Below are 19245 nucleotides of genomic sequence, written 5' to 3'. Positions count from 1 at the left end.
TGACAGCCACTCGGAGAACGAAACACATGTATTATGACAAAATCACAAACTGCTGGCTTGGCAGATTCCCTGGGAACAGGCGGGGAAGGTGATAGCTGCTCGAAAGTCAGAGAAAGGATCAATATTGAATAAATCAAAACAAATATGTGATAGGTTCTGAGAATGATATAAAAATTAAATACCAGGGAATTTGAGGCATGAAGATATTCAATTACTGGGCTAGTGCTATAGTCACTATCATACTGAGAAAAGGGGAAGGGCAGAATGAAATTACTGAAGGGGTAATAGCTGCTAGCAGTCTTAACATTTACACAGACAGGCTGTCTGGATGTACTTAGCACAGGAAGATACTACTGCTTGTATTTTATGGATGGAGAAGTTGAGGCAAGAACCACAGGTCTCTTATTGCTCCTGGTCCTCCACTGGAGCTTGTTGCCCGTCCCGCTTTCCCTCTGCTCTCCGTGCCTCTCCCCACGTCTGACTTGTGCTTGAGTCCAGCCTGGATTCGAGTTTGTTGTTGGTGTCGCAGTGCCCAGCAAAAGAAATGGCCATTTAGTAACAGAGGGACAAGCTTCTTTGTGGAGAGAATATTCAAAGCTAATGCAATGCAAGAGGAGTAAAGCCTCTGATACTGGTGGAAGATTGGGATTTTCCTGCTTAGCAGCACTTTCCATTTAGAAAACACCTCTTTACTCTGCATTTTTCTCCCAAATCTGCCTGCTTGCATTAATTTTGTGCATTCTCATGTGTTTTCCTTGTCTTTTAAATGTTGTTTCCCTTTCACTTTAAATTAAAGCACTGAGATGGAAGGAGTCATTACTGCAAGCTTAGAGTTACATGGGCTTTGTGCTGGCTACCCACACGGAGGGAATGTCACCCTAGGAGTTTTCCACTGGAGACAGGCTAAGCTTCCAGAGATTAATTTCCTGGAGCAGCCACCCTCTTCTTTCCTTGTTCTGAAGTCGGTTCAGGACATTGAAGACAATACCTGTAGCAGAATTTGTTAGCATTGCTTATTTGTCCTGTAACTGTGTTTAGTGAGCTGACTGCCATATAACCATAGATAAAGAGAGCACTGCTGTTCCAGGGAGTCTCAAATTGCAACCCCATACGTACATCTTCTGTCACCTTTCAATGCTGTGACTTATTTATAAGAGAAATGTGTGATCATAAGACTGAGATTTTAGAAAATATTATCTGTAATAAATAAATGAATCCCATATATTTCCAGAATTTCTTCACTGACATTTTTCTTCTTCTTCATTTTTTGTCTCAGAAATAAGACATGCTGAGTGGTATATGTTGATTTATGTTCCTTTAATACAAGAAATACCAGCCAGCCTAGCAGAAGGTATGGATTTACTTTATCCTTAACTGAGCACATAATACGTTATCAAAATGAACATATACTATCCTCAACCCACTGAATTTCTCCCAAATAGCTTACCTCACACTTTCTGTAGTTCCTTGAAATAACATCTTGCCTAAGTTTATTTGTAAGGATCTTCATGCTGTCACATTATTGCAAATTCTACAGATAAAGACAACGAGAAAGTGAAGGAATTGTAGGAATGGATGCAAGAGTAATGTTTATGAAGCACACTGAGATAGCTTTCGATGGAAGATACTGAAAAGTGCAAAGCACTATTATTATTATCGTTATTATTACTTTATTATAGGTGGTTACCAGACAGACTTATGACTGGATGAATTAAACTAAAAAAAATATCAAGGACTGATTTCAGCTATTCGTTACTTAACCCTGTAAACAGTCAAATGATACCTTAATATATATTGCTGCTGCTCCTGGCCAGGATGTCATGGGGGGAGATAGGGTATTATTGGTTTTATCTGCTGTGTGTCTTACATAGAGGGCAAATCCAGTTTCTCTTTTGTGTGGAAAAATCTTTACATTTAGGTGAGGTCCTCTGATCTCAAAGCTTGAATTTTGTGTTGGAATGCATCAATATGCAGAAACTGGGGGCCCGGATATGGAAAAAAGTGACATATTAGTCTGACTCTAAGCAGGCAGGGAATTGCCCTTTGTTTTCAAGGGGAATCCACTTGGGTATTTTTCCAGGTGGGGAAAGCAGTGTGTGACTAATATGGATCTTGTTTTCTATGCTAAAGTGGTGTATGGGATAGCTCTGATTGCTGTGGAACTTGGAGACAAGTACATGAGCGATGGCTTATAAAATAAACCTGCTACTACTATAAGCAGACTGAAACCTCAGTTGGTATAGATTGATATAACACTACTAATATCATAGTCACTTCTGCTGCCCTTAGTCTCTCAGTCCAGAGCACCAAAAATATCACAAGCCCTATTCTGACACCTCCAACAGTAGTGAGATAAACCCCACAACTGACAGAGCTGCAAGTCACATCAGCTGAGAGGCTGATTTAAAAGTGCTACAAGACCTGTGGATATCTGCTAAGTGATACAAACATTTTCTCTAATTTGTCTTTCTCCGGGCAGCTGGAGTGCGGTATCAGCACTTTTCATCCTCTCTAGTTCAGAGCTGGTAACAGCTGTTCACCCAGGGACTCCCCATTTCTTTGCTTGCAGAAAACCCTCTAGATTTGCAAACATCTTCAAGTGCACTGCTCCTCGGTACAACCCTTTGACCTTAGGCCTATTTCTCCTATTTCTCTTACAATATACTGTAGCACTACATTGGTGTAACTCTGCTTTCAATCTGCATTTATGTGCCTGTGCCTTGCAGGGGTGGAGAGGTACATCCTCAGAGGAAAGCAGCCAACAGCATCTCGGAAAGCCTTTTGCAGCTCACAAAACCAAGTGGTTGTTAAATAGTAAAAGACTCAATCAATAAGGGGAGAGGAATGCTTCAGCATTGTTTGTTTTTGGTTTTGTTTTTTCAAAGTTTGGAAAGGAATTTTAGTTAATTAAGGTGAAGGGAAAAACAGATAAAACAGAAAAATTCTAGCCAATTTGGCAAACGTTGCTCACCTGCCTGGCCCCAGCTCTACCCGTGGAGGAGAGCAGCTCTTGGTGCTCAGCCTGCTGAGCTCTCTGTCAGTGATGCCTCGTGAACCTCCCTCTGCTCTTCCTCCTCCTCTTCTTCCTCCTCGTCCTGCATCCACCCAGGGCCTGAGTCCCAGTGGGACCAGCCAGGACTGGCAGGAGGAGGCACCCCTCCTTTTCTTGTCACACAGAGGATGTTTGGGACTGCAGCCCCAAAGTCCTGTACTCTCCTGTGCCTGTCATGGGATGGTGCAGGTTTGGGGGATGTTGAAGTAGGGAGGTTTGCCCCCTTCTTAATGGTTCAGCCAGTAGAGTTTGCGGGGTCCTGCAACCTGAAAGGTTGGTCCCAAAGGCTTGGGGGAGGAGGCCAGGGTTTGCCTCTGTGCTTCACATGAGTTGCTCCAGCTGAGTCAACCAATTTTGTGTTTTCTTGCAGAATTCAGCTGCTGAATGGACCCTTAGCATGCCAAGAGCTTTACAACACAGAAGCAAAGCTTGGGATGGAGGTCGGTAGGTGCACCCTCAAATACTATATGCCTGACCGTAAGCTGCAGCACATCAGAACGCTGCCCCCTTCTCTCCCTGAGCCCTCTATGTGTCACTTATATTTTGAGGTATATAAAAATATCCACACCCTAACTTCCTTTCCCATCCCTTTCAAAACAAACCCATTTGAATCAGACCTTTGCAACAACAAAATCCCAAGTAGGAGTAAGACCAAAAAAAAACCCAAACCAACAACAACCCCCCCATCCCCTCCAAACCATTATCTTTTGCCTTGAACTAAAACCCAGCAGCTTCACTTGATTTCATTTTTGGTAGTGACAACAGAAATTTGCATCTGGGCTGACAATGTGTCTAGTGAGTGTTAGCCCAGTGCGATTTGAAATTGGCAAGTTACAGCAACCCTCTGGAAAACCAGGATTTACAAGGGAAATGCAGACAAACGCTTCACCACAGTGGCACTTGCTCTATTCTATATAATACATAAAACAGTGAAATGGAACATAAGTCTCTCCTAATTATTGAAAATATTTTGGGGCTGCCCTGTGCTAAAGCACTCATTTTCATCTTGCATTTCAGATAATTTTTTGCTCTCTTGAAGCAAATTTTGTTCTAAGCCACCTATTAAAAAAAAAAAATAAATGCTGCTTATGACTGTCAAAAAAGCAGCATACTGCGTGTGATTTTTGGAAGGCTATGTATAATAAGAAGAATTTCAAGGCTATGTGGACTTGCCTGACACCATATTATTGCATGAGCAAAAAACTAATACTGAGTGGTAATAACCATTTGTCAGAGACGGCACGGAGGATTATGTTATAACCCTTTGTGTGTGTGTGTTTGTGTGCATCCTATATAAAGCAATCAGACACCTTCCAATTTCCAAACACCTGATAATGTTAAAGTTTATTTTATCACAGCCAAGGTTATATTTTCTTTCAACTTCATAGTGACCCTAGGAGAAAGAGGAATAATGGATCGGGAACCTATTATAGCTATTCTGTGTTAAACAGCCAAGTAAAGGGCAAATATAGTTCTGTAGTGGAATCAATCACTGAACCCATCAGTGAGAATGACCCTCCTGCCCCCACCTTCTTCCCTGTGCCTAAGAATTTGCCATATTCAATCTTTAGGCTCTGAACCCAAATGCCCTTTGAAAGTGAATTTATGATCACTTCATCACACTGTCTATTAGCTCACTTTCTAACAAATAGGATTGAGAAATATATGGCAGGAAGCGCAACGGCACGTTTCCAACTAATGGTTAAAATGTCAGGGCGATAATGTACAAGTGCGTTTGCTCTCCGACACAAAATCCAACGTAGCTTTACAAGGGCTGTCGCCATTCCACTTCAGTTAAAGACTTGCAAGCTTCCTTCTTCCCCTTCGCAGGGCTGCAGTTTGGAAGCTGCTGCATCTCATCAGAGCTCGGTCTGCCAGTGCTGTACTGTACTTCATTAGGCAGCTCTATTTAATGGTTTCAACAAAAGCCATCATTTTAGCCCAACTGCCTTGACTAAATTAAAATTTCCAATCTCTGTTTTAGTGTTCTGCAACTGATGTATACATAAGCAAAACTGGTCAACATCTGCCAGGGGGTTGGCCAAAAGTTCTGTAAAGATGTACTTCACATTTCTGAAGCATGTGCAAAGTAACAACGTACTTATCCTCCTGAGGGCTCTCATGATTTTACTTCACCATTTGTTCAGACACACTTTAGCAGCATATAAGCCATACAGTTGATTCTCCCCTTGGTTGCAGTTTTATCTGTAGTGTCATTTTGAGTAATTGGGGTATGGTAGCTGATCAACTTTCAGGTTTCTCATTGGCAGAAAGGGACTGTATTGGCACCAAGAAAGAATATGATGGGTCCTCTCGGTGCCTGAGCAAGTGTCCCTCTTTTGCACTTGGCTACCCAAGGCCATTAGAAAATAAGCTTAATAAAGCAACTCAGTGTATACATCTTAACTACTCCCAGCCAAGGGGATGCAGCTATAGAAGAAATATTTTAAACCAATATGAAAGATGGTAAATGTACATATTTAGTCAGTGATCTGTGAAAGTTTTTGAATTAGTTTTTAAAGCTTTGTTAAGACCAGAACGCACAGATGTTGAAAACAAGTTCAGATGTAGCGACAGATGGTATTTGATTATGAAGCAGACTGTTCATATAATACAAAGATGCTGCTTCTGCCATACACAAGTAACTGCAGAGAGTGCAGTAGAAATTTTGGAAGGCAGAACAGTTCAAGAGGTTCTTTGTGCGGCAATAACTTTCACGTTTTTCCAGCAGTGCTAGAATTGGGATAATTTTCTTTCTTTTGCACTCAACACTCTCACTGCTTCCCCCCCACCCCCTCGCCATTTTCTCCCCAGTTGTATCTTGCACTTCTTTCATCCTCTTTTCAGGTCATTGGAAATCAGATTAAGTATAAATACACTTTGTTTATATTTACGGAAGAACAAAGTTCCTTAAGGTTAATGATAACAATAATAATTATTACATGTTGCTGATATTATTTATTTAAAAAAAAAAAAAAAACAATGAAGAGTATCACATTTTGGACAAATCCTGAATTTTTCAAGTGATATAACACTATATCCAGAAATACGGGGCAATTGTACAGGTCTTTTGCTGGGGTCAATATAAATGCCTGTTTGCTGGGGCTGCTGTCACGTTTACCTTGTCAAAACCACAGTCACCCCCTTTCCAGTTCCCTGCTCCAAAGAGACACAAGAATGGTGCTGAAATTTGGAAATGCCGGGAGGGAGCTGTGCGAAGGGCAGAGCTGCCCACCACTGGGCACCAGCTCCACCCCGCTGTGGTGGGGGGTCCGGACCCTGGTGCCACTGCACCCCATGGACTGTGGGGACCCCGGTGCCTTTGCCCAGGGTCAGGAGCAGCTCAGGTGGCCTGGGGCAGTGCTCACCTGCCTGGCCCTTTGTACCTGGCAGAGCAGGTTGCCCAGACAGCTGGTAGATGCCCCATCACTGGAGACTGGGCTGGAGGGGGCTCTGAGCAACCTGATCTAGTTGAAGATGTCCCTGCTGATTGCAGGGGGGTTGGACTAGATGAGTCCCTTCCAACCCGAACTATTCTATAATTCTGTGATTCCCCCCTCATTCCACTATGGCACCCCACAACTGGCACTTTTCCGGGGTGGTTGCCCTGTTCCTCCCCATGCGGCAGCCAGCAGCTGGCTGTGGCCCTGGTGAAGGTCTGCCCAATGCTCTGGAAATTTCTGGAAGGGCAGAAATGCTGTTTAAGCAGCGAGCCCTTCCTGAGGAGGGAGCAGCTGGGCTCACGGGCAGGGGGAGATCCTCACTACGGAGGGCTTTTCCAATTTCTCTGTGGTTCCCCCCAATTTCTGCGAAAGCAAATAGGTGGGTAAACAGTATTTTAAAATATCAGCTCCGGTGACTCGCAAGGATGGCAAAGGATGCCAGAAAACAAGGTTTCGGCTAGGAAATAAAACGAGAACGGCAGCAGTGCATCAATTGCGCAATATGAACCGTGGGCTTTGCGAGGGCTGCACAGGAAGCCCTTGCTCGGGCTGTTAACGAGTAACACAAGCATTAATGAGTAACGCAGAGGGCTGGCAGTGCCCAGGCAGGGGGCTGGAGGACCAGGCGCTGCTCCGGGCTCGGCGGCGGGCAGGCAGGGGGTCCCAGGGAGGAGGCATCGCCATCCCACGGCTGCATTTTACTGTCTGTGAAACAGGGACACGCAGCCGGCAGCACGAAAAGCTTTGAGCTCAGCCTTTTGAAAGCGCTCGAGGTTTTTGCCTCTGGCACTCGGTGCGCAGTGGAGCTCCCTGCCTGAGCTTGAGGTTTCACCAAAAGCTGGGAAGTCATAATGCGTAGGTTCATGTAAGAAAGCGGTGAATTTCATTTTATATTTTGCCACTTCTAAATACACACATTTTATTAGGAGAGGTTTTAAATATATCCCTTGAACCGAGAATCCTCAGGCTTCAAGAGTGCTTTGCAATCTAAGGCAAGCTCAGGGTGCACATTTTTCAAGCCTTTTAAAGCAGTTTAAGCCTTAGTCTCGTGGGCTGTTTGAGATCCACCCCTAACTGTTCTGCATCTTTCTTAAATAGACCAACATCTATTGCTGTGCATGAGGGGCAGGTAAGCCTCAGCCTGAGCTGCCACTTTTCAGCCCAAATCAGGCAGCCATGCAGTCCCTGGGACGAGTGTGTTGTCAGAGGCTTTGTCAATTACTGAGAAATTGTAAAATTAATATTAAAAAAAAAAAATCTAAAGTACCCCCTCTTCAGATAAATCTGGGCTTGGAGTTTTGACTGGAGCATCATCTCTTCTTTTAAAAGCTCCAACCAAATTATTTAGCTGATAAGCAATTCCCCTTGGTTTTACATGTGCTGGCATGAATTATCCTTGAGTGCTGCATATTAGGGTTGTTTTGTACTAAAAGGTGTTAAACACTTGTAATAAATATTTTTCCTTATTTCCCCTAGGACGCGGTTCCATCTCTGGCTGGTGAAGCATAAAAAAGAGCTGTCATGCCCAGTTTTAATAGGCAATAGGATTTCAAGCCCCCAGAGTTGTTTCACAGTCTGGCAGTGGCCATAATGAAACTGGCCACTGTTGCCACAAGACTTTTTCCTCTCATGCGTTCTCCCCTGTTACCTCCCACAGCTGCCTGACTGGCAGGTCTCTTGTAAACTGCAAACGTATTTACATTGGAGCTGGTAGTATTTCTTTAGCGATCTGTGCCACCTTTCTCCCTCTTTCCCCACCCCCCCCACCTTCCCTTTGCCTAGCTAGAGACTCAACCTTAAGTCTAATTTTAAAGAATAAAATTAAACAGTGCATGCAATTAACTGCCTTTGAGTGCGAACAGCAGTTCATTTTCATGTGTTTTGTTGTGAAGCAAATAGCTTGTTTGTTTGTTTGTTTTTTCACACTGATTTCCAAATAAATGGGAAAGTACCACTATTCACTCGCCTAGGATTTATTCATGAAAATGCAATCACATCCTCCTAGACTCCGGGCAGAGCGAGGTGGGGGGGTCCTTTCTCTGCACGGCAGTCGGTGTCTCACTCTGCTCTGCAGCTCTGGAAAGAGCCAGGCTAACCTAAGCCAATATATATAAATATATATATATATATATAAATATAAAAATAAAAGATACCTCTCTCACCTCTTTGAGGGACAGGCATGTTAGTAACACTGATCAGCTGCCACCATGGGAGCTCTCCATCCCTGTTGAACACTAAGCTTTATTTAATTTATTTTTCTGTATTGTGTTTTTAAAATAAACACTGTGCCGTATTTTAAAACTGAATCAGATTAGTCTGTTTGGGGACACACTGTAACCCATTGCAAAGAGCCACGGACTTGTTTGCCATTACTTCCCAAACGTAGTCAGTTGTACGCTGCAACTCACCCGTCAGCTCCCTTTCCCTCCTAACAAAGAGGGAAGACTGGATCAGGAGGGATCATCTCCATAGAAATTGTGTTGGCACAACCTAGACTGGGCATAAGTAAGGGTACAGACTAAGAAAATGAGAGCGATTGATTCTTTCAGGCTCTCAAATCACAAAATGCAGCCGGTCTTCTACATTTGGTTTCTCTGCAATGTGGCGTGTAAAGAGACCCCAGTTCCCAGTGACGGTCTCAGTGACATAAAACTGCTCTGTTTTCCTTGTTCAGGGACAATTCATGTCTTTCTTATGATTTTTAAGCTAGAACGTAATATCTTCCTTATTGCAAAATTTCCAGGTATTAGGGGAACTGAGGATTTCTAAGCACAGATGGCCAGATCTGCAGAATTTGGATCATTTCAGGGTGCTTGAAGCCTGGGAAAGTTGATTTGGCCCTCTGCAATGACAGGGACTACTTGCCAAGTTCCAGTCTAGCTCTGAACTCCTGCAGTATTCTGAGATGCCAATAGCCAGGATTTATTATTTAGCGATCTGTGTGCTTTCCACTGCAGGGTAAAATGGTAAATAGTATCTTCTATTTCATAGAACCAGTATATTTGAGAGAAAAACTAATCAGGGGTCAGAGTGAGCTAGCAATTACCCATCCAGCTCATATCCTTTGGTCTATTAACTGGGCACCTAAGGATGCTCTCCCTCTCCTTCATCTAGGTAAGTCTTGCTAGCTAACACAAAAATGAGCCCTCCCTTGTAATCTGTAGTTGCCCTTGCTAGGAGAGGCTTAACCAGCTGCCTAGTTTTAGTCTCCTCACCATCTCTCTGGCTTCCCTCTGACAAGGAGAGCATTTTCGTGGGTTCCCTCCAGGGGTGCCTGTGCTTGCTCTGAACCAAGACCGGCAAAGGGACCTTCTCAAGGCTGGAGTCTTGCTGAAGCTGATGTGGCAGCGACCTTGACAGGCTATTCGTGCCGGACGCTACAGTCTGCCCTGCTCACCGCACCACGGTCTGAGCAACCTCCCGAATACACGGGCAATTAGTAAGTGCTGTGGGACAGCCAGTTCCTTAAGAAATGACCTGAATGTCAGGTATTTTGACCTGAAAATGCTTCTAGTGTGTTGGTTCAGCAACGTGGATAGACATGAGCTAGGACAGGTGATTTGTTTGCAGTAAGAATGGAGAAGATCTTACACCTAAATGACTATTAGTTATATAGGTGCACCTTCATGTCCTTCCACAGACCTGCTTTACACCTGGTGTTGATGAGGCCCAGCAAATCCAACTCCAGTTGTACAAGACAACATGGAGTTTTAATTGCTGTTTCAGATATGAAGTATTTATTTTGTTTTTAGATTCAGGCTCCAGCTCAGCTGTACAGTGTCTTGAGGCTGAATCAGGGAAGATTCTGAAAATAAATGACCTCAGATGAAAACGTATTTTTAACATGCTCCTTCTTCAAAATCAGAAAATTCTTACATGATTTTGTGATCCAAATAAACTACCATCTTACTGCCATCTGCACCAATTCTAAGCCAAAACCAGACCATTCATATGTGAAACACAGACAATAATGTAAATCAAAGGTTCACTCAACCTCGAAATTTTAAGATACATATGAAACAGCAGAAATAGCGAAGGACTAGAGAAAAACAATGGACAAATGAGACTTGGATTTTGAGAAAATGTGTAAGAACAGATTAGTTAAATATAATGCTAATGATTATACAGATTGACAAGGAAGTGATCCAAGAAAGGTTGTAGTAAAAAGAGTACAGAATGGTATCTGGACACTACCATTAACAAGGACAAACTGATAACAGGGCAAATGGAACCACATCAAAATAAGCATTTTTCTACATTCACCTGGCCTGTGGAACTACCTGTTGCAGGACACCAGCATGACAGGTACGCCCAGGAAAGCATTAAACGTCACAAATAAAAGTACTTTCTAGCTCACATTGGCTACACTTAATTTAAAGGGCTGTCTGTTCCTCAGACATAATGTGTCTCTTGCAGGGAGTTATTCCTTGTTTGATTGACTATTGCAAAATAACATTCATTATCTTAACTGGTGCTGGAGGTACGACAGCGGATTAGATAAATCATTATATCCGTTTTGCAAGAGGGCTGGCAGTTTCATTAATAAATAATTAGAACTAAGAGGAAAAGAAAACCTGCGGAGGACCGGAGTGTTGGACACAGCCTGGTGGCAGCCGGGAGATTCAGTGGCCCAGCTCTTGATATGAGGCAACATAAACTTTTGGAAATAAATATAAACAATGGCAATGAGCTTGTAATTTATATTTTATTTTGCACAAGCTTGCATATATACTGCACATACATTCAGTTTAGAGAAGATGGAAGGCACACAAGGCAATTGAACTACTGTATCCTTTAAGTGGTACAAAGCAAAAAGGTAAAAGTCTGGAGAGTATACAAAAGCTTTAAACACACAAAATAAAATCCACCCCCCCCCCAAACATTTTTCCTGTGTTTATCTTAAATTTAGTAGCTGCCAAGCTAGAATTGTAACTTTTTTCAATCAATTGTCTACTGCACCTTTTTTTCCAAACGGACAGGGGAGTCTTACTGTTTTATCTTGTCATCAATTAATATTACAGTACATCCTTGGTAATACAAAATTGTACACCTTCATCAAATAAATTAGGATAAATTAAACCAATAAATTATGCAAAGTCTTCAGAACAATAGACAACAACAAAAAAAATCCACAGTTGAAATTGCCTCTAGCTAAAAAATAAAATAAAAAAAAAATCAAAAATTGACTTTATCAGTTCAGTTATTGTACTATCTTCAAATTAAAGGGTCTTTATTACAAAAAAAGAGCTTAATAATGCTATTTACAACATATTGCTAAATAATATAAAGGCAGTGTTTTGTCACTTTTGTAACTATATACATATGAGTAATGGCTGGGACAATATCAGTTTAAACCTTAACCTTTGACTCTTCTGGGCAGCATTAAAACCAACCTAAAGAGGCTTTATTTTTCTTCCTTCTTTTTTAGTTTCCGACTCTTACACGTTACATGGCAATGAGATGGTTATTGTGTTTGTCTACTATCTCCCTCGAGTGGTACAATTAATGCAGAAAGGATGGATTTCACAGAGAAATGTAAGCTCGCTGTTTCTTCTAGATTTGTTTCTACATATCCCAGTATATTTGTGCATTTGGAAGGTGGCTGCTTCGGGAGAGAGGTGACTGTGGCTCAGATGAAAAGACTCAAGAAAGTCATAGTGCCACCACCTTTCATACACTCAAAAGGATATTCCTAAGAAGATACAAAGGTTAAATACCAGTTTTCATCCCAGCTCTAAATATGAGCATTTTTAGCTTCAGTTTATAGATGGTTTACAACCAACAGTTCTACAGAAAACAAAATTGCATTTCCTTCAACAGAACATTTAAGTGCAATACAGTAACTGCTTACTCATATAAACCAGTTACATTCCTTAAGGGGAGCTTTTTGAAAACAATGCGCATTGGAATTTTCAAACACATAGTTGGTACCAGAAGGAAACATTTGCACTATTAACACCAATGATTGCTATATAATACACATGGCAAATATAGTTTTTGCTTTCACTTCTCATGTACAGTGCTCATTTTGGGGGTTTTGTAAACCACTTTCCATTTTTAATATATATATATATATATCTTTCTGTATATATATATATGTATAATCTTTCAATGCTGCTGGTGAAAATCCTATCTTTAAAGCCACAAAATCTTCACCTTTATTTCTTAATTAATATTAACCTGCGGAAAAAAAACATTTTTCTATTAACTGACTTCATATACATAGAAAAAGATTCTGCAGTTTTACAGAAACTGTATTACCCATTCCCTTGACATCTGATGAAAGAGACTTAACTTTTAAAAGTAGAGAGCTGGATTTTCAAGAATGCTTTCAACTATCTATACAGTTACTGTAGTGTTTCTTATAAATTCAACAGATGTTTTCAGAATGTAGTTATTAAAATCTTATGTCTTTATGCAAGAATAGCCGTAAGGTTGAATATTTACATTGCTTTATAAAAGTTCCCCTCGATTTTCAATGTTCACCCACATACCTGGTACAGTAACAAAGATTCTGCAAACTTAAAACACTTTAATTAAATAATACTCAGAGGCACAAAGCAAACCTCAGGAATACATGGGTGAACACTTTCTTAAATAGTCACTACATTCTAACATCTTCCACGTGTTTACCATTAAATGTGAAACGTTCCCATTAAACAACCAGAGATACAGTAAGAATTAAATGTTTTGTAGTTTCAAATAGAACATTCTTTTCACAAAACATAACAAATGCCTAAAATAGGTTCTTAATCTAGATAGGAAAAAGGTAAGCTTTTCACTTCATACGCATATTTTGTGTGTTTCCGTGTATATATACATACATACACCCACACATTTTGTCTCTGTGTGTCTGACTACGTATGTATATGCACATATGTCACGTATGAAATATTGCTTCTATACTACTTTTCATCAGGCTAAGAAAACACAAGATTTGCACCACAGTTACAAAAAATTGGCTTCTACAAGAATTTTCAAAACTCGAATGCTGCTCAAACAATTGAGAAAAAATAATTTGCATTATCAAACTGTTCTAAAAATTCTCTTCTTCAAAAACGTATTCTCCTGCTTTGTTTTTTTTCTTTTTTTTTTTAATTTTTAAAAAGACACAAAATATGCATAGCTATCAACATTATGTCAAACGGCCAGAAAAAAAAAAGAAATCAGTGTTTATTGCAGCTGTAGTAATTGAAAAATAAAGTTTAAAAGATGAAAATTGTAAGCCACAGAAGGCACAAGAACAATTGTACTTGTGGGGGAAAAACTGGTATTTTGAAGGATTTCTTTTATCCTTCCGCTGGTGCATTTAAGGTCTAGGCACAGACTATAACCTCAAGTTTATATGCAGAAATAAATCTGAATTAGCAGTAAATGGATGGCAACATGGGGTTTCTACACGGATTTTGAAATTCTTTCCCTATGTAAACTTCCCATTACGATAAAAGTAGCCTCCTGCCTTTTAGCCATTTTTAGTGAAAGAATATTGAGATTATTTGAAAGAAACTGTGTTCTGCTTACAATTTAGTAGGAGCTATGCCATGTATTTATAATTTTAGGTGTACTGGGAGGCACAAAGGCAATATGGCTATAAAATGCAGAAAAACCACATAAATGGAATGACCAAATTATCCTTTATTCCTTTTTTTCAGACCAAGGAGGTTTTTATTTTGCTTTTCAGATGAAATTTCTACTCTTAATTCCTATGCCTCATTTACTATCAAGATTATGCTACTTATATATAAATAAATAAATAAATGCAACAACATCAAGTGTTGAGTACACAATTTCACTTCTTTAGATTATGTGAATCACATTGCAGCCAAATAATAATAATAATATTAATAATAATAATAATAACAATAGAAATAATAAACATAATAAAAGTAACGTTAAAATCGCAGATCGAGATGGTAGCTAGCAGTATGTCCACGTAGCATGACTAAAGTATGGCTTTGCTTTCTTATGTCCAAGGTGACAATGCAGGGTTATATTTTGTATCTGATGGTACGCCAATGAAGAACTTAACTGTATTAAAACTTGAGCATTTTATGCCACTTCTTCCCATAAATCAAAAAAGTGCATGAACACAATTTTCATCCTTTCTTACTCGGAATTAATGAATTCGAGTTTACATCATTATGAAGTGTAATGTTTACCAAATATGCACAAAAAAAAACAAAAAGGAAAAAAAGGAATAAAAAAGAAATAAAGAAAATGAAAGAAAACTACAGAAAATGGAAAAAAGAAAAAGACACATCCTATCTACTGTAAGGATACATACAGTATTAGGTACTCTCAGGGAATCTAAGATCAAGAAGATTTGTTTTGCTTTTAATGCATAGTGAAAATGTTGGCACTTCATCCCATGCTTTTGTCTGCATTGCCTCTACTCCTCAGATACTGCCAGTGCTTGAAAAGAATGACAGGGAATCGTAGGATTGTGCTGTTTCATTTGAAGTCAGCAGGTTTTTAAGGCTTTCTGCTAACAATAATTGCTTTCATATATTTCTGTCTATCAGCAGTATTTGTAAATGAAGCGAAATGGCAATGATCAGGTCAGCTCTTCAGTCACATGGGTAAACTTTCACTCTCCAAAGTCAAAATGTAATTCAAAAATAAAGAAATAAGATATCAATATCCTCAATGGTCTAAATATAATTCGCAGCTAATCAGGACTTCCTCTAGATTCAGATTGAATTATATCAGGGAAAATACTATTGTCGATAACAATAAATTCTTACTGCATCTGTACAAAAGACGACAGAGAAAATGACAAATACAGAGTGCCATCGCATATTCAACCTTCCCCCGAACTTCTGGAGACCGATACCTTTCTGAAAACGTGAGAAAAGGAGAGCCAGTGAAGAAAGCCCGAGAACTAGCAGCTAGCTTTCTTTCCGCCTGCTGACGTGTCGCGCTGCAGCATTCAGGAGAACCCAGATCCATCACGGACTTTACACCGTAGCTCAGATTTTGGTCAAGACTAGCTCTGGCTTCACAAGACAAGTGCAGCACGTTGCTCAAACGGGTTTTTTTTTGCTTTTAAAGCTGCACTCACTGTAATTTTTAAAATCCTGTTTGGCTACCTGAACCCTGCATAGCCAGGAGGACACTGCAATTTTTGTATATGCTTGATTAGATTTTTATGAAAATGTAATTTTTATTCTTCTCGTTAGGAGAAGACTAATTATACTTTACAGCTACAAACAAGACTTTTTTTCTTTTCCTTTGCTTCAGCACTGTCAGGTGAAGACGTTTCCTTCTACTATATCTAAGAGAATTCAAAAAGTGCTTCTCAGGACAGTTGTCAAATACAGACAGAAAATTTTGTATACTGGAAAGAGGATTTTTCGGGGCAAAATGGACTGAGAAAAGAATAAATGTAGGGACTAACGCCACTTAGAGTAAGACCGAGACACGGCAATATAGGACACTGAAGGTTTCATTTTTACTCTATGGAGAGTGAAATGCTTCCGCTTTAATAAGCTGACCATATTCCAAACTTAGTGTTGTCGATACAATATTGTGCATGAATTACTGGCCTCACCCTGCAAGAACGGTATTTGATTTGTGCAAATGTCCCTTGCTGCAATTTAGAGAAACAACAACCTGGCATGTTGATTACTGGGGCAGGGTATTTATCGCTTCTGTAAGGAAAGCACGAAGAATAGGGTTTGCTTTTCTGGGTATCACTTCTCGGAGTGAGTACCTAAAATAGATGTTGTAGAGTTTTTTGAAGTATGAAACAAAAATCTAGTTATTGGTTAAAAAGTATATAAAATTAAAAAAAAAAAAAGCTCAAAGCTTATGAAGTGACTCCACAGAGTTCAGACCTTTAGCAGTATAAACATCATATAACTTCATTGTCTGTAGTGTTGTGCCATGACATTAGTCTCACTAAGACAAAATGCCACTTTGCAGCAAGCAATAAATCTGACAAAGCATTTTTAAACATAATGCCCTAACTTGCTAAGACAGGCTTTTACACGCTTCCAAACTCTTCTCCCTGAAAATTAACCCAGTTGATTCTCCAAATGTTAAGGGTCTCGGGCAAAAGTAAACCGAAGGCTGAAGTAAAATAACCATCCCCTTGGAACCGAATGAAAACTTAAATCCAGAAGGGATCACAGTCTAATTTCATATACATATATATGTATGCGATACACATATATATGAAATTAAAATAGAGACACACATGACTTGGGCATCAGAAGGGGACTGCTACTTTCATACATTCATAAATAGCTGCTGAACTCTCTACTCATGAAGAAGCTCTTGTAGGCAGTTTGGGGATTTGAAAATCTCGGGGACCTCACTGTCCAGCTTACAGATGACCTTGTATATGGCCTTCTTCCAGGAAGGATCAACATCTTTGCCTGCGATAATGGCATTGAAAAACTCCCGTAACGTGATCTGAGCCACTTCCAGGAATCTCTCTGGAACCTGCTGATACAAGGAGACAATGGCATTAATACAGTTTTCAATTTCAAGTCTCTGGTTCTTCAAAGGAAACTGAGCTAAGTTCTTTCTTTCAGAAAGGGGCTTACATAGCACCTGCATTTTCTAAATGTGGCAGCCTTCTATTCTCTTATGCAAAGCTGTTATATATAGTACTATAGCAATAACTTTTATAACATGTGTTAGAGATCTTTGCAAAGTCTACTGACAGAATGTAGGTAACGAAATGTTACTGTCTGCGTTTGGAGAGTGGGGGATTTATAGGATATAATTAGCAGGAGGGGAAACAAACACAATTGTCTTTAAGGAGAGAAATCTCTGCTTGGTATTTTACCCATGCATGTACAACTATGTTCTTCTCGCCATGTGGGAACTAATATAAAAGCTCTGCATGCACAGAAAGCCCTCTGTACCTCTGTGCTTAACTTTCATCACAACCACTGCTGAAAACTATCGAAGAAATATGGTATCTCTGAATGGTTTTTGTAGTTCAAAAACCAAGTAAGCCAGCAAGCAAGCCTTCAGCTAATGGCTCGCTTCTGCGGCTGCTGCGCACAACACAACCCCCATAAGATGGCTTTCTCGGGAGACATTATGGTCTTCCCATCTTTTTCAGAAGCCTAGAAATAAGACCCAAACCTCTTCAGTGGGTGCATTGTGCTCCAAGTGACCTCTGAACTGGGATGCGTCAAACTCATCCGGGTTTTCTAAATGTCACTGTCGCTTCATGGGTGAGCCAAAAGGCCACCTAGCAGGGGCAGGCCACTCTCAGAAGCCCCTGAACAATGCGTGAATGTTAAAAAACCACAGTTACCTCCAAACTTTGGTAATTCATCTTAAGTAGATGTCTCAAGCACCAGCAGCACCTCCTTACCCTCTGCCTTAAATGATTCAAAAGCAATCACTACAACGAACCATAGGTCAGCTGCAAGGTTGAGGTCATCTCCATAAAGGTATTCTTTTCCATTTTTATGATGGAAATATGGCTTCACAGCTCTAGAACTGCTAATACACGGCCGGCTAGTAGCCAGCATGCTTATAATAGCAAGTATTCCCTCACTGCTATTCTTTGCCCACTCTGGCAAGAGAAGTTCTCCAGCCTGCACTGGGGGCCACTTCAACCATTCCTGTGGCCAACAGACACCTGGTCAGATGTCACTGAATGTGCATCGCATTGCCAGATCAGCACCAGCACCTTATCCTCTACTTCAGGCTCTTGTCCTTCTCCCTTTAGAAGCCACTTTCAGAAAACCTGCCTGGAAATGCGTGTGTTTAACCTGACACAACAGAGCTCCGGAGCCTCACTCACCTGCCACTGCCGGGGGAACGGGGGCAGTTTGCAAGCCACGTTTTGCCATCAGATCAGCATGAGATCAGCTCCCCCAACACCAGCTGACAAACTCTGCTTCCAGAAGCCCCGCAGCCCGCACAAGCCCTTTGCCAGCCTCCCAGAGTGAAATCCAGCCCCCACGTGTTTTTCTCTGCTCCCAAAGACAGGCTGCCTTCTGTACAAATTTTTCATTCAACAGGCCGCACAGGCAGAAATGCTTTTACAGATGTTCTATTCCAGCAATAATTATGAAGGAAGAAAACAGCTATTATGTTTCACTTGCTCCAGCTCAAAGAAATAACTTAAAACTTCACATAAGCACTCTGCTGTTTGGGCACTTGGTAATACATCTACAAAAGACACCACGCTTGTCTCATTCTTGCATTGATATAAAAAATGATATACTTTTCGTTTCAGGCAGTCCAAACAACAGCTCATGTGCTGTTCATCACCCTTGGTATTGCTGAGTGCCCACCAAGAGGAAGGAGTCATTGACTACATGTTACTAGAAAGCAAGAAATGTAGTAGATAACCGTCTTTCTGGTGCACACACTGATATTAGCTCACAAGGGCGAAACTGGTTGCTTTTTGCCTTTGTGCTTGAGAAAAACAGTTCACACCTTTCAATTTCAGTGTCCGCTCCAGAGGACCTGTATTAGATGGCTTTCTTCCCTTCCAAATCGCTGGAGACAAGAGGGAGGCAATCACAAGCACCAGCATGAGAAGCATGAAGTCCAGATGCAAAAAGTCCTACTTCTTCCCACATGGTTACACCCATGACAACTTCAAGCATGAAAGGCACAATCTGGGTTTTACACCGAGCCTTTGCTGTTCAATTTCTACCTGTGCATATGGAAGTTTTCCAGGTAGGGGATGCTGCTTTTCCACGGAGTAGGAAACATGAAACAGAAGCATGAAACCCCTGAAACCACTACCTTCCAGGCCTCCCACCCCCCTAA

General features: G+C 40.7%; 1 protein-coding gene and 1 long non-coding RNA gene across 7 annotated transcripts in view; one reads left to right on the top strand and one right to left on the bottom strand.

Annotated features, from left to right (window-relative positions):
• Positions 1 to 9351, top strand: part of LOC135579125 (uncharacterized) — a 60478-nt gene extending 51127 nt beyond the window's left edge. For both annotated transcript variants that reach the window (XR_010471614.1, XR_010471613.1), the window contains exons 3-4: positions 3423 to 3496; positions 7972 to 9351. This is a non-coding gene — a long non-coding RNA (uncharacterized LOC135579125). The remainder of the gene's footprint in view (positions 1 to 3422; positions 3497 to 7971) is intronic.
• A 1830-nt stretch (positions 9352 to 11181) lies between these two features.
• The window catches only part of PROX1 (prospero homeobox 1), a 49685-nt gene continuing 41621 nt past the window's right edge, over positions 11182 to 19245 (bottom strand). For 3 of the 5 annotated variants that reach the window (XM_065058433.1, XM_065058434.1, XM_065058435.1), the window contains one exon: positions 11182 to 16944. In XM_065058433.1, the coding sequence (XP_064914505.1) occupies positions 16756 to 16944 (189 nt within the window). In that variant the 3' untranslated portion in view covers positions 11182 to 16755. The remainder of the gene's footprint in view (positions 16945 to 19245) is intronic. The other 2 variants (XM_065058436.1, XM_065058437.1) reach the window with 1 other exon arrangement.

Source organism: Columba livia, chromosome 3 (genome assembly GCF_036013475.1).
Source record: "Columba livia isolate bColLiv1 breed racing homer chromosome 3, bColLiv1.pat.W.v2, whole genome shotgun sequence".
Taxonomy (NCBI): Eukaryota; Metazoa; Chordata; class Aves; order Columbiformes; family Columbidae; genus Columba; species Columba livia.
The sequence above is the reverse complement of the archived record's forward strand: the minus strand, read 5'-3'. Positions and strand labels throughout refer to the sequence as shown.